At 44.2% G+C, this 16,262-nt stretch overlaps 1 protein-coding gene across 1 annotated transcript in view; it reads left to right on the forward strand.

The window, feature by feature from the left end:
* LOC135276825 (mucin-16-like) overlaps positions 1–14,379 on the forward strand; it is a 33,631-nt gene extending 19,252 nt beyond the window's left edge. Inside the window, exons 3-6 of the mRNA XM_064382144.1 lie at positions 5,353–5,451; positions 7,652–10,788; positions 13,699–13,775; positions 14,301–14,379. Coding sequence (XP_064238214.1) covers positions 5,353–5,451; positions 7,652–10,788; positions 13,699–13,775; positions 14,301–14,379 — 3,392 coding nt within the window. The remainder of the gene's footprint in view (positions 1–5,352; positions 5,452–7,651; positions 10,789–13,698; positions 13,776–14,300) is intronic.
* Positions 14,380–16,262: the final 1,883 nt, after the last annotated feature.

A 16,262-nucleotide genomic window follows, 5' to 3' on the forward strand; every position in this document is an offset into this window, starting at 1 on the left:
TCACCATATGAGAACTGTAAGTTTCACAACCGTTAGGGCTGTTCACCATATGAGAACAACTGTAATTTTCACATCCATTACGGTTGTTCACCATATCAGAACAACTGTATGTTTCACATCTATTAGGGTTGTTCTCCATATGAGAACTGTAAGTTTCACATCCATTAGGGCTGTTCACCATGTGAGAAAAACTGTAAGTTTCACATTCATTAGGATTGTTCACCATATGAGAACAACTGTAAGTTTTACATCCATTAGGGCTGCTCACCATATGGGAACTGTAAGTTTCACATCCATTAGGGCTGTTCACCATATGAGAACAACTGTAAGTTTCACATCTATTAGGGCTATTCACCATATGAGAACAACTGTAAGTTTTACATCCAATAGGGCTGTTCACCATATGAGAACCACTGTAAGTTTCACATCCATTAGGGCTGTTCACCATATGAGAACTGTAAGTTTCACATCCATTGGTGCTGTTCACCACATGAGAACTATAAGTTTCACATCCATTGGGGTGTTCACCATATGAGAACTGTAAGTTTCACATCCATTAGGGCTGTTCACCATATGAGAACTGTAAGTTTCACATCCATTAGGGCTGTTCCCCATATGAGAACAACTGTAAGTTTCACATCCATTAGGGCTGTTCACCATATGAGAACTGTAAGTTTCACAACCATTAGGGCTGTTCACCATATGAGAACAACTGTAATTTTCACATCCATTAGGGTTGTTCAACATATGCGATCTGTAAGTTTCACATCCATTACGGTTGTTCACCATATCAGAACAACTGTATGTTTCACATCTATTAGGGTCGTTCTCCATATGAGAACTGTAAGTTTCACATCCATTAGGGCTGTTCACCATATGAGAACTGTAAATTTCACGTCCATTAGGCCTGTTCACCATATGAGAACTGTAAGTTTCACATCCATTAGGGCTGTTCCCCATATGAGAACAATTGTAAGTTTCGCATCCATTAGGGGTCTTCACCATATAAGAACAACTGTAATTTTCACATCCATTAGGGCTGTTCACAGTATCAGAACAGCTGTAAGATTCACATCCATTAGGGCTGTTCAACATATGAGAAGTGTAAGTTTCACATCCATTAGGGCTGTTCACCATATGAGAACTGTAAGTTTCACATCCATTAGGGCTGTTCACCATATGAGAACAACTGTAAGTGTCACCATATGTTAACAAATGTAAGTGTCACATCCATTAGTGCTGTTCACCATGGGAGAACTGTAATTTTCACATCCATTAGTGCTGTTCAGCATATGAGAACTGTAAGTTTGTCATCCATTAGGGATTTTCACCATATGAGAACAAGTGTAAGTTTCACATCTTTTAGGGCTGTTCACTATATGAGAACTGTAAGTTTCACATCCATTAGGGCTGTTCACCATAGGAGAACAACTGTAAGTTTCACATCCAGTAGGGCTGTTCACCATATGAGAATTGTAAGTTTCACAACCGTTAGGGCTGTTCACCATATGAGAACAACTGTAATTTTCACATCCATTAGGGTTGTTCACCATATGAGAACAACTGTAAGTTTCACATCCATTTTGCTGTTCACTATATGAGAACAACTGTAAGTTTCACATCCATTAGGGCTGTTCACAGTATCAGAACAACTGTAAGTTTCACATCCATTAGGGCTGTTCAACATATGAGAAGTGTAAGTTTCACATCCATTAGGGCTGTTCACCATATGAGAACAACTGTAAGTTTCACATCCATTAGGGCTGTTCACCATATGAGAACTGTAATTTTCACATCCATTAGTGCTGTTCAGCATATGAGAATTGTAGGTTTGACATCCATTAGGGCTGTTCACCTTATGAGAACAACTGTAAGTTTCACATCCATTAGGGCTGTTCAGCATATGAGAGCAACTATAAGTTTCACATCCATTAGGGCTGTTCACCATATGAGAACTGTAAATTTCACATCCATTAGGGCTGTTCACCATATGTGATCTGAAAGTTTCACTTCTATTAGGGCTGTTCGCCATATGAGAACAACTGTAAGTTTCACATCCATTAGGGGTGTTCAACATATGAGACTTGTAAGTTTCTCATCCATTAGGGCTATCACCATATGAGAACAATTGTATGTTTCACATCCATTAGGGCTGTTCACCATATGAGAACTGTAAGTTTCACATCTATTAGGACTGTTCACCTTATGAGAACTGTAAGTTTCACATCATTAGGGCTTTTCACCATATGATAACAAGTGTAAGTTTCATATCCATTAGGGCTGTTCACCATATGAGAAGTGTAATTTTCACATACATTAGTGCTGTTCAGCATATGAGAATTGTAGGTTTGACATCCATTAGGGCTGTTCACCATATGAGAACAACTGTAAGTTTCACATCCATTAGGGCTGTTCACCATATGAGAACAACTGTATGTTTCACATCCATTAGGGTTGTTCCCCATTTGAGAACTGTAAGTTTCACATCCATTAGGGCTGTTCAGCATATGAGAACAACTGTCAGTTTCACATCCATTAGGGTTGTTCACCATATGAGAACTGGAAATTTCACATCCATTATGGTTGTTCGCCATATGAGAACTGTAAGATTCACATCCGTTAGGATGTCTGTTACAGAAACAAACAAAGCAGCAGAGAAAACCAGATACATATTATAGTAAATGCCGCTGAGCATGCGTATAAATTAGATCTCTTGAGCACTGTGTGCGGGAATGCAAATGATGCCACAACTGTGGAAAAGCACATGGTGCTTCCTAAAAAAAAAAATTAGAAATAAAATTACCAGATGATCCAGCAGTCCTACTTCTGGGTATAGATTCAAAAGAATTGAATGGGATTTTTCATTACTATCATACACGTTTATAAAAATGGGGCATCAGGATACCTCACCTACAGTATGGAAAATCATCTCTTCCCTCAGGGGACTGCTACTATCTCTCCTGACTTCCATGGTAATATTAAGGTTTAGATTCTATATGAGCATTAGTCTACATGGGATGTAGATTTTCTTCGAAAAACAATTTATGTCTGTGTACTGAAATTTATGAAAAAGTCAATAAAAGCTATGATTCTTAAAAAAAAAGAAAGAAAAGAATTGAAAGCAGAGGCTCAGGCAGATATTTATACACCAGAGCTCATAGCAGCATTATTTACAACACCTCAAATGTTGAAACCATCCAAATGTCCATCTGCAGATAAATGGATGCAAAAATGTGGTCCATCCCCACGATGGATTTTTGATTTTTTTGAGTTGGAGTCTTGCTGTGTCACCCAGGCTGGAGTGCAATGGTGCCATCTCAGCTCATTGCAGCCTCTGCCTCCCAGCTTCAAGCAATCCTCCCACCTTAGCCTCCTAAGTAGCTGGGATCACAGGGCATGACCACACCCAGCTAATTTATTATTATTATTTGAGGTGGTGTTTCACTCTTGTTGCCCAGGCTGAAATGCAATGGCACGATCTGGGCTCACCACAAACTCCACCTCCTGAGTTCTAGAGATTTTCCTGCCTCAGCCTCCTGGGTAGCTGGGACAACAGACACACACTACCGTGCCCGGCTAATTTTTGGTATTTTTTAGTAGAGACAAGGTTTCTACTAAAACCTGTTGGTCAGGCTGGTCACGAACTCCCAACCTCAGGCGATTCTCCTGCCTTGGCCTCCCAAAGTGCTGGAATTACAGGCATGAGCCACCACATCCGGCCATTATTATTTATTTATTTAGAGATTGAGTCTCGCTCTGTTTCCCAGGCTGAAGTGCAATGGCACAATCTCAGCTCACTGCAATCTCTGCCTCCTGGGTTTAAGTGATTCTCCTGCCTCAGCCTCCCAAGGAGCTGGGATTACAGGTGCCTGCCACCATGCCAGGGTAATTTTTGTATTTTTAGTAGAGACAGGGTTTCACCATATTGGCCAGGCTGGTCTCGAACTCCTGACCTCATGTGATTTGCCCACCTCGGCCTCCCAAAGTGCTGGTATTACAGTCACGAGCCACTGCACCTGGCCAAATCATGCTTTCTTGAAAGTCCAGACCTATCAACCATGCCCAGAGAACTTTCAGACTCTTTCACTCAAGGGTTTCCCTTCTCCTCCTTCTTGCTCCCATGATGAGCTCCATCAGAGAGAACACTTCTTCAGCATCTGACACCTTCTCTCAGAATCCCTAGTTCCCTAGTTCTGGCTTCCTTTGACCTGCACTCCATTAAGTATTAGAACATAGATCATCCATGGAACAGAAGTTCGATGTGATCTCCCTCTATGAGTAGTATTTTACTAGAGTATATTTTCTTTGTTCATTTTTTCTTTCTTTCCTTCTCTCCCTTCCTCCCTTTCTCTCTCTTTCTTTCTTTCTTCCCCCTTCTTCTTCTTCCTCTTCCTCCTCCTCCTTCTCCTCTTCTTCTTCTTCCTCCTATTTGACATAGGGTCTCCCTCTGTTACCCAAGCTGGAGTGCAGTGGTGCAATCACAACTCGCTGCAGCCTTGATCTCCCCAGGCTCAAGCAGATCCTCCCACTTCAGCCCCCCAAAGTAGCTGGGACCACAAGGATGCACCACCATGCACAGCTAATTTTTTGTTTTTATTTTTGTAGACATGGATCTCACTATGTTGCCCAAGCTAGTCTTGAGCTCCTGGGCTCAAGGATAAGGAATATTTCACTGGAACTTCCTTGGAAACAGAATGGTCAGCAAAATGTATGAATAGTAGATTTTCTTCATATGCCTGCCTGCCTGCCTGCCTGCCTTCTTTCCTTCCTTCTTTCCTTCCTTCCTTTCTTTCTCTTTCCTTCCTTCCTTTTCTTCCTTCTCCCTTCCCTTCTCTCTCTCCTTCCTTCCTTCCTTTTCTTTCTTTCTTTCTGTTTCCTTCCTTCCTTCCTTCTTTTCTTCCTTCCTTCATTTCTTTCTTTCTTTCTGTTTCCTTCCTTCCTTCCTTCTTTTTCTTCCTTCTCCCTTCCCTTCTCTTTCTCTCTCCTTCTTCCCTCCCCCCCTTTCTTTCTCTCCCTTTCTTTTCTTTCTTTCTTGGTCTCACTCCGTGGCCCAGGCAACAGTAGTGCAATCATAGCTCATTTCAGCCTCGACCTCCCTGGTTCAAGTGATCCTCCAACCTCAGCCTCCTGAGTAGCTGGGACCACAGGCGAGCACCACCACACCTGGCTAATTTTTAAAATTTTTTTGGTAAAGATGGGGTCTTGCTATATTGCCCAGGCTGGATTTGAATTGCTGGCCTCAAATGATCCTCCTGCTCAGCATCCCAAAGTGCTGGGATTACAGGTGTGAACCATTGTGCTCTGTTCTGAGCTTCCTTGCTTAGGTGCTGTTTCCATCCTCTTCTCTCACAGGAACTCACAAGCCTAGGGAGAGTTCAGCATCTCCACATGGAACCTCAGTGTGGCCAACAGGCAGCCCCCTGGTGGAAAAATCAACAATCGGTCCTGCTGGTGAGCTCCAATCTCATCTCCTTCACATTGTTATGGTCTCCTGGAGCTTTGTTAATCACTTTGGAGACTAACATTTTGATCTTTTCCATAAAGGGAAATGAAAGGGATGCCTGTATTGGAGTTTGCTGCCCAGCTACAGGCCCCCTAACTTTTAATTTAACCTCTAGCTTTATGACCATGTACAAGTATGCAATTCTAATCTTTATCTTGTTTTGAGATTCCATTCCAGAGTAGTTGGGGAACAGAAAGCCCAGCCTATAACCCCTGTTTTGTTTTTGTTTTTGTTTTTGTTTTTGTTTTTTTTTTCAGACAGGGTCTCATTCTGTCACCCAGGCTGGAATGCAGTGGCACAATCTCTGCTCACTGCAACCTCTGCCTCCTAGGTTCAAGCGATTTTCTGCTGTTAAAAGAAAGTCAGAGGGGGGAAGAAAAAGCAATTTTTGTATCTCAGCCTCCTGAGTAGCTGGGGTTACAGGCACCTATCACCACACCCGGCTAACTTTTGTATTTTTTGGTAGAGATGGAGTTTCACCATGTTGGCCAGGCTGGTTTTGAACTCCTGACCTTAAATAATCTGCCCACCTCAGAACTCTCTTGGAAGGAATTCTTAATTCAGAAGAAGAGTGAACTAATCATGCATATGTCTCATAGCACTTTTTTGCATCTAAGTTGTTCTATTTGGGACCAGAAGGCTTTTATTATCTTTTTTAAATTTAGCTTTTAAGTTTAGGGGTATATGTGCAGTTATATAGGTAAACTTTTGTCATCAGGCCTTGTTTTACAGATTATTTCATCACTCAGATATTAACCGTAGTATCCATTAGTTATTTTTCCTGATCCTTTCCCTCCACCTCCCGCCACCCTCCAATAGGCCCCTAATTAAACTAAAGAGCTTCTGCACAGCAACAAAAACTGTCAACAGAGTAAACAGACAACCTATAGAATGGGAGAAAAGTTTTGCAAACTATGCAGCTGACAAAGGTCTAATATCCAGCATCTATAAGAAACTTAAATGAATTTATAAGAAAACAACAACAGCAACAACAAAAACCATTAAAAAGTGGGCAAAAGACCAGGTGTGGTGGCTTGCGCTTGTAATCCCAGCACTTTGGGAGGCTGAGGCAAGCGGATTACCTGAGGTCGGGAGTTCAAGACCAGCCTGGCCAACATGACGAAACCCTGTCTCTACTAAAAAATATGAAAAATTAGCTGGGTATGGTGGCGCGCACCTGTAATCTCAGCTACTCGGGAGGCTGAGGCAGGAGAATCGCTTGAACCCGGGAGGCTCTTGAATTGAGAAGTGGAAGTCAGAAAAGACACAGCACTTCTTTCTGTTCAGGTCAGAGCAGGGGCCCACAGATGCACACTCAGGAATCAGTGGAAGTTGCTCTTCATTAAAAATCTCATGACTCTGGCTGGGCGTGGTGGCTCACACCTGTAATCCCAGCACTTTGGGAGGCCAAAATGGGTGGATCATGAGGTCAGGAGATCAAGACCATCCTAGCCAACATGGTGAAACCCTGTCTCTGCCAAAAATATAAAAATTAGCCGAGCGTGGTCATGTGCACCTGTAGTCCCAGATACTCAGGAGGCTGAGACAGGAGAATTGCTTGAACACAGGAGGCGCAGGTTGCAGTGAGCCAAGATCTTGCCACTGTACTCCAGCCTAGCAACAGAAGCAGACTCTGTCTCAAAAGAAAAAAAAAAAAAGCTTAAAGGGAAGAACTGAGATTGTCAGTTGTTTATTTTAGGAAACTGTCTGTGGTTGTACCATCCTTTCCTTTCTCTCACTGAGATTTGGTCTTCTCAATCAACAGGGTTGCATAATTCCCTCAACCTCCCACACATACAGCAGCTCTTCTAGACACAGGTTTTCCCAGGAGAAATGCAGGGACCCCAGCCATATCTCCCACCCTGAGAAATTTTGGAGTTTCAGGGAGCCCAGGAGCTCTGCAGAGGCCACCTTCTCTGAAGGGATTGTTCTTAGACCTCCATCTAGAGGCAAATGTTGACCCATCCATGCTGAAACCCACAGGCCTTCCTGGGTCACCTTCTCCCACCCACTCATGGATGGCAGGGAGCAGCAGCACTAAAGCCACACCAGAAATATGTTCAGGGCTGACAGGAGCCACCTTGTCACATGAGACATCTACAGGTGTGATTGTGGTGATGGAACATACTCTGCCCTTTACTTCCCCAGCTAAGACCTTGGCCAGTTCTGCATCTTTGGTTGTGGGAAGAACCACCCAGTCTTTGGGCGTGATGTCCTCTGCTCTCTCTGAGTCAACCTCTAGAGGAATTACACACTCCGAGCAAAGAACCAGCCCATCACCGAGCCCCCAGGTCAATGGAACTCCCTCTGGGAACTCCCTTGCTACAAGCGTGGTCTCAGGATTGAGTTCCCCAAGCACCAGGACCAGTTCCACAGGAGGAAATTTTACCAAAGAAGCATCGACACACACACTCACTGTAGAGACCACAAGAGGGCCAGTCACTGAAAGGTACACAGCCCCCACTGAGACCTCAACAACCAAAGGTGACAGCACAGGGACCCCCTGGAACACAAGATATATTCCTGTAAAAATCACATCTCTAATGAAGACATTTGCAGATTTGACTGCATCCAAGGAAAGTGTCCCAGTGTCTACGACTCCAGCGGAGACCACAGTTACGGACCCACATACTCTGGGAAGGACAAACCCATCATTTGGGACAGTTTCTTCTTCCTTTCTTGACTTATCATCTAGAGGGACCCCAAATTCCAGAGCCAGAACAAGCCTGGAACTGACTCCATCAACCACTGGATATCCCTTCTCCTCTCCTGAACCTGGCTCCCCGGGACACAGCAGAATAAGTACCAGTGCGCCTTTGCTGTCATCTGCTTCAGTTTTTGATAATAAAATATCAGAGACCAGCATATTCTTCGGCCAGAGTATCACCTCCCCTACGTCTCCTGGGATACCGGAGGCCAGAACCAGCACAATGCCCAACTCGGTGATCCCTTTTTCCATGACACTAAGCAATGCAGAAACAAGCACTGAAAGGGTCCGAAGTACAATTTCTTCTCTGGGGACTCCATCTACATCCACAGAGCAGACAGCAGAGAGTGTCCTTACCTCCCGTGCCTTCACTGAGACCACGGATATACCCAGCACCCACACAACCAAGACTTTAGCTTCAGAATGGTCAGGGAGTCCAGTTGCCCTCAGTGGCACCAGCAATTCAGTGCTGACAACCACATCTCCATCTACCACTTCAGTCTCAGGGGAGACCGACACCCATTACTCCACACGTGGAAAGGAAACAGAAGGAAATTTGAATGCATCTATGACTGCACTTGAGACCTCTGCTCCTGGAGAGGAGACTGAAATGACTGCCACCATGGGCCCCACTCCAAATTTTACCACCCTTGACAGGAAGATCAGAAGTCCATCTCAGGTCTCTTTATCCCACCCAACAAGAGAGCTCAGCCCCACAGGCAGCACCTCTGGGAGGCAGAGTTCCAGTACAGCTGCTCACGGGAGCTCTGACACCCTGAGGGCAACACCTTCCAGCATCTCACCAGCATCCTCATGGACCAGTGAAAACACAGCTCAGCACTTTAGTGAACCCCAGCACATACAGTGGGTGGAGACAAGTCCTAGCATGAAAATGGAGAGACTCCCAGCATCAACCAGTGTGTTCACTTCTCCAGCAACTGGTTCCATGGAAGCAGCATCTGTCAGGGAATTATCAACAGCCATGCTCACAACAGAGACCACGAATGGCCCAGGCACTGTTTATGCTACGGCTTCTACCAACATCCCAATTGTAAGGGGCTACGTTACCAGAAGAAGATTGGCCACAACCCACATGCCCATTGGAACCACAGCTTTCTCCGAGACATCTACAGATTTTATCATGGCCAAAGAAAGTGTCTCAATGTCAGCATCTCCATCTCAGTCTATGGATGCTGCTGGGTCAAGCACTCCAGGAAGGACAAGCCAATTGGTTGGCACATTTTCTGATGACTTCTATCATTTAACATCTGGAGAAATTACAATACCTGGAGATGGAACCAGCTCAGCTTCAACTCCACAAATGACTGCAACCCACCCTCCGTCTCCTGAGCATGGCTCTGCTAGAAGCGCCTGGCTTGGCATCTTGTCCTCATCGCCTTCGGCTCCTACTCTCAAAGTCACATCTCCTCCTGCTCCTACTCCCAAAGTCACAATGAGCTCCACCTTTTCAACCCAGAGAGTCACCACAACCATGACAAAGGACACAGTTGAAATGAGTCAATGGAATACACCTGACTTACTTCCCGTGACTTCCTTGACACCAAGTAATATTCCAACAAGTGCTGCCATGGGGAAAAGCACCCTGGTTCCCTTGGACTCTCCTTCTCCAGCCGCATCAACAGAGGCATCAGAAGGGGGACTCCTGACCCTCGGCACCTACCCTGAATCAACAAACACACCCAGCATCCACCTCGGAGTACACACTAGTTCAGAAAGTCCTAGCACCATCAACCTCTCCACGGCCTCAGTAGTAAAAACTGGCCCTTATACACCTCTCACCTTCCCCTCAATAGAGACCAACATTCATGTCTCAACAGCCGGAATGGAGGCAAATGAAATTGCTTACTCTTCTGGGTCCTCATCTGAGATGACAGCTCCTGGAGAGACTAACACTAGTAGCACCTGGGCCCCCACCAACTACATCACCACTATGGATCCTAGGGATATAAGTTCAGCTCAGGTCTCTACACCCCACTCAGTGAGGATGCTCAGAACCACAGACAATCATCCAAAGACAGAGTCCACCAGCCCAACTGCTTACTCTGGAAGTCCTAAAATCTCAAGTCCACCCAATCTCACCAACCCAGCCACAAAAGCATGGACCAACATTGACACAATTGAATACTCCACTCAATTACATCACACAAATTTGGCAGAAAAATCACCTGGATTTGAGACACAGTCAACCCCAGGACCTGTCTCTGTAGTAATCTCTACATCCACTACTATTGGAAGCAGAACATTGGAACTGACTTCTGATGTCCCAAAGAAACCCATGGTCCTCACCACCAGTGAGCAGACCACAATCACTCTCCCCATGGCAACAAGGCGGAGTACCAGTTTGACAGAAGAAATGGCTTCAATAGACCTTGACATTTCAAGTCCAGGTTCACCCATGAGAACATCTGCTATTTTTCCACCTGTGTCCACATCTTCTCATGAACTTCCAAAGTCAGATACCAGTGCCATTGAAAATACAGGTTTAACCATGTTGGATCAGCATCTAGGATTCAGGAGTTTGGGCACAACTGGGGACTTAACTCCTCTCTCAGTCACAGTCTCCCAGGAACCCAGCATGGGCCCAGAACCAAGTCCATCCATCTCATTAATGTATTCATCCACAGACACTGCAACCACAGGTGTCACATCCTCAGGGGCTAGATACAGCACTGATGTACCTGAATCTAGGATTCCAGGCTTCCCCAGCACAGAAGCCAAGAAGAGTTCATCACCTCTTCCAACCTCTACTCTCCCATCTACAGAACCCACATCCACAGCAGTACTGATCACTTGGCTACAAAGTCCCCATTCAACCAGGAGGAGACTCGTATCAGAGGCAATAACACCAGTCAACTCTGTATCTCAAGATGTTACAAGCTCTTCTCCAGGGCGGTCAACAGAGGTGCAAAGTCTTGCTGCCATTTTCAGCTCTACGGAAACTGACAGAGGAGTCACACAGACATCTGGCTATGGAAAACCCAGAGTAGATTTGGGAACAAGTTTTGCTGAATGGAATTCATCTATGCCTTTGACCTCAAGCACTGCTGGGGCCTCAGTTTCCTCTGAGGCAACCACTTCCAGAAGGCAAAGTGACCCCTGGTCAGAGTCATCAGTGACCATGAGAAGGGTTGGGTCAGGATTTCCTTCAGCCTCCTCTGTTTCCCCTGATAGGACCACTTCATTGGTTGTTCCCCCGACAGTGGGTGAAACTGCAGGTTCTACTTTATTCTTCCCTAAAGTTAAGGAAATGTCAACTGAGAAAGTGTCAGCTTCCTCTTTGGCCCCTAGACTACTAGGCACAACATCTCCCATGGCTCTCCTTGGGATCACATCTTCCATGGGCACTGAAGAGGATGCAGGAACAAGCTCAACCACCTCGTGGTCCAGCTCCTCTTCTAAAGGTGAAATAAGTTCCTCCATTCATATGTCCTCTACCATTCACAACAGTCCTGCTTCTTTTGATCTGTCCACCAGAGAAGGTCCCAGGGCATCTTCCCTGGATTCCACAATCCCAACCTGGATCTCTTCATCAGCATTTACCAACCTTCTGGCACAGACAAGCCACACTCCTGAGGCCATTTCCTCCTCAGGAAGCCCAGAGTTGGAGCACACTAGCCCAGGAGTGGAGACTGGCTCAGTCAAAACTTCATCAGGAGCATCCACCTCCTTTGAGGCTGGCAGTGGCTCCCCCTGGACACCCACTTCTCCACGGGCAGAGGCTACAACCAATAAAAGTCAGACTACTGGGTCAGGAAGCACCTATGCTCCTCATCTTGACAGCTCACTTTCATTCACAAGTAAGCACCTGATGATTCTAACTTCTTGGAAATGGGTTTCTGGTCTTTGGTTGGGTAGTCATTGGTGATGGTGAGGAATCTTTTGCTTTGTTTCACAAAGTCTCTTACTTGTACTGCTTCAGGATTCTAGATGATGGGAGATGTCTAACTGGCCAGGGTGGCTACTGCTATTCCCTGCGTGTGCTTTCTTAGTTTACTGTAGAAGTCACCTACATTTGTCCATAGTTATGGGAGCACAGATCCACATCCTGGTTTGTAGCCATCCTTAAGGAATACCACATTAAAAAAAAAAAAACTTTTTAAATTGTGGTAAAATATATCTCTCATAAAACTTACCACCACTTTAACTATTTTAAGGGTACAATTCAGTGACACTAGTTACATTCACACTGTTGTGTAATCATTACCACCATCAATCTCAAGACATTTTTCATCATCCCTAACTAAAATTCTACACTCGTTAAACAATGACTCCCCATTTTTCCCTCCCGCAAGCACCTGGCAACCACTATGCCACTTTGTCTCTATGAATTTGACTATTCCAGGTGTCTCATGTAAGTGGAATCAAATAATATTTGCCCTTTTGTGTTTGACTTATTTTACTTGGCATAATGTCTTCAAGGTTCATCACGTTGTAGCGTGTATCAGAATTTCTTTCCTTTATAAAGCTGAATAATAAATATGCCATTGTATAGATAGATCACATTTTGTCCATACATTCATACATAAATGGAGATTTTGGTTATTGTGAATAATGGTGCTATAAACATTTGTATAAAAACCAATGTTTTATTCAAGTCCTTGCTCTTGATTCTTCTGGATATACAAGGAGAAGTGAAATTTAACAGATCATATGGTATAATACCATTTTTATATTTAGGATTTGCAACTTCTTTGTAGGGTGACCTATTTTTTTCATCCTTTTGCCATTTTCCCTAATTAGTAGTTGGAACCAACCCACCATGAATATGAAACCAGGAGCTCCCCTAAATATCCTTGGTTGAAGATGTTGCTTAGTAAGAATGGTGAGAAGAGAAGTATGTGATCTCTGTGTCTACCTCTTTTCTCTGAAATGACTGATCACATCGCCTTCTTCATCTTTTCCAACAGGGACTGTTGGGAGTGTGGAGCCTTCCAGCAGGACCCCAGGCTCAACAGCTAAGAGTCTCATTCCATGGTCAACAAGTGATTCTCTAGAACCCAGGTCACCTGCCACTACCACAGGTATGAGGATGTCTCATCCTTACTTCCTCTCTGTAATTCCAATTGAACCTGTCCTGGTGACATTTTTTTCACTTGTTTATCATGAGCAGAATGATTGGTTGCCTTAAGTGAGCTCGTTTACTGGTAGATGGAAAAGTAGCTGCCATCTTGGTTTCTCTCCTTGGTCTCACAAGTCATATATGAGGAGAATATGCTGTGTGATCATCTCATCCAAATTAGATCTTTGGTGAGGGTGGAGAAACCCTGAAGTTCTCTTCATTCATTTATTAGTCCATCCAATAAGTCACACAGTCAGACTACAGCTCCCCCAACTTTGGTGATCCCACAGTCCATCTTGACCTTTGACTTTTCTGAGGTCCTAAGTTTGGATACTAAGTCTGCTTCTTTACCAACTCCTGGGCAGTCCCTGAATACCATTCCAGACTCAGATCTTCCCCACTGTCCAGGTCTCCAGAAAAAAGCCCAAGAGCAGGGATGATGACTTCCACAAAGGCCATAAGTGCAAGCTCAGTACAATCAACAGGTTTTGCTGAAATCCCTGAGGGATCCGCCTCCCCTTCTATGGCATGGCATAAACTCAGAGTCCCCACCTCAGGAACAGGGGACTATAGATATGCCTCAGAGAGCATGCCTTATCCAGACCCAAGCAAGGTATCATCAGACATGAAATCGACCTCTCTTGCATCAAAACTCACAAGTCTCTTCAGCACAGGTCAAGCAGCAAGGTCTCATTCTAGTTCCTCTCCCACAAGCCTATCCACTGAGAAAGAAACCAACTTCCTTTCCCCCACTGCATCCACCTCCAGAAAGACTTCACTCTTTCTTGGGCCCTCCATGGCAAGACAGCCCAACACATTGGTACATCTTCAGACTTCAACTCTGACACTTTCTCCAACATCTACACTAAATATGTCCCAGAAGGAGCCTCCTGAGATAACCTCAAGGCAAACCACTACAGAAGAGGGGAGAGCAACAGCTGAAACACAGACATTAACCTTCATGCCATCTGAGCCCCTAACATCCTTGCTACCTGCCTCTTCTCCCACAGATCCCACAGCCAGAAGAAAGGGTTCTCCAGAAACATGGGCACACTCTATTTCAGCACCTGCCAAGACCTCCTTGGCTGAAAGTAAGAATGCCCTGCTCCTTCCCCAAGTGTGCTGGGGATGAATCTGGAAATAGATTATATCTTTTAAAATATTTTTTAAACTTTTGTATTTAAAATATAAATATTTTAGGTTCAGGGAACATGTGCAGGTTTGTTATATAGGTAAATTGCATGTCATGGGGGCTTAGGATACAGATTACGTCATCACCCAGGTAATAAGCATAGTACCTGATCAGTAGGTTTTTTTTTTTTTTAAATCTTCTCCCTCCTCTCAGTCTCCACCCTCAATGTGTACTCCACTCTCCATGTGTACTCAAAGTTTAATTCCCACTTATAAGTGAGAACATGTGGTATTTGTAAATTACATCTTTATTTTTCCTAACCTTGAACTGAAATTTAGCATTTGTTTTTTTTTTTTTTTTTTTAATTGCATTTTAGGTTTTGGGGTACATGTGAAAAACATGCAAGGTTGTTGCATAGGTGCATACGTGGCAGTATGATTTGCTGCCTCCCTCCCCTTCACCTATATCTGGCATTTCTCCCCATGCTATCCCTCCCCAACTCCCCCCCCCCCCGCTATCCCCCCTCCCCCCAACAGACCCCCGTGTATAGTGCTCCCCTCCCTGTGTCCATGTGTTCTCCTTGTTCAACATCCGCCTATGAGTGAGAACATGTGGTGTTTGATTTTGTGTTCTTGTGTCAGTTTGCTGAGAATGATGTTTTCCAGGTTCATCCATGTCCCTACGAAGGATGTGAACTCCTCATTTTTAATGGCTGCATAATATTCCATGGTGTATATGTGCCACATTTTTCCTGTCTAGTCTATCATCGATGGGCATTTGGGCTGGTTCCAGGTCTTTGCTATTGTAAACTGTGCTGCAATGAACATTCGTGTGCATGTGTCCTTATAGTAGAACGATTTATAATCCTTTGGCTATATGCCCAGTAATGGGATTGCTGGGTCAAATGGAATTTCTATTTCTAGGTCCTTGAGGAATCGCCACACTGTTTTCCACAGTGGTTGAACTAATTTACACTCCCACCAACAGTGTAAAAGTGTTCCTATTTCTCCACATCCTCTCCAGCATCTGTTTTCTCCAGATTTTTTAATGATCACCATTCTAACTGGCATGAGATGGTATCTCAATGTAGTTTTGATTTGCATTTCTCTAATGACCAGTGATGATGAGCATTTTTTCATATGTTTATTGGCCTCATGTATGTCTTCTTTTGTAAAGTATCTGTTCATATCCTTCGCCCATTTTTGAATGGGCTTGTTTGTCTTTTTCTTGTAAATCTTTTTTAGCTCATTGTAAATTCTGGATATCAGCCCTTTGTCAGACGGGTAGGCTGCAAAAACTTTTTCCCATTCTGTTGGTTGCTGATTCACTCTATTCACTGTTTCTTTTGCCGTGCAAAAGCTGTGGAGTTTGATTAGGTCCCATTTGTCTATTTTGGCTTTTGTTGCCAATGCTTTTGGTGTTTTGGTCATAAAGTCCTTGCCTACGCCTATGTCCTGAATGGTTTTGCCTAGGTTTCCTTCTAGTGTTTTTATGGTGTTATGTCTTATGTTTAAGTCTTTAATCCATCTGGAGTCAATTTTAGTGTAAGGTGTCAGGAAGGGGTCGAGTTTCTGCTTTCTGCATATGGCTAGCCAGTTTTCCCAACACCACTTATTGAACAGGGAATCCTTTCCCTATTGCTTGTTTTTTTCAGGTTTGTCAAAGATCAGGTGGTTGTAGATATGTTGTGTCGCCTCCAACGCCTCTGTTCTGTTCCATTGGTCTATATCTCTGTTTTGGTACCAGTACCATGCTGTTTTGATTACTGTAGCCTTGTAGTAGAGTTTGATGTCTGGTAGTGTGATGCCTCCTGCTTTGTTCTTTTTGCTTAGAATTGACT

Source organism: Aotus nancymaae, unplaced genomic scaffold, assembly GCF_030222135.1.
Source record: "Aotus nancymaae isolate 86718 unplaced genomic scaffold, 86718_ANA_hifiasm-v0.15.2.pri h1tg000028l, whole genome shotgun sequence".
NCBI classification, from domain to species: Eukaryota; Metazoa; Chordata; class Mammalia; order Primates; family Aotidae; genus Aotus; species Aotus nancymaae.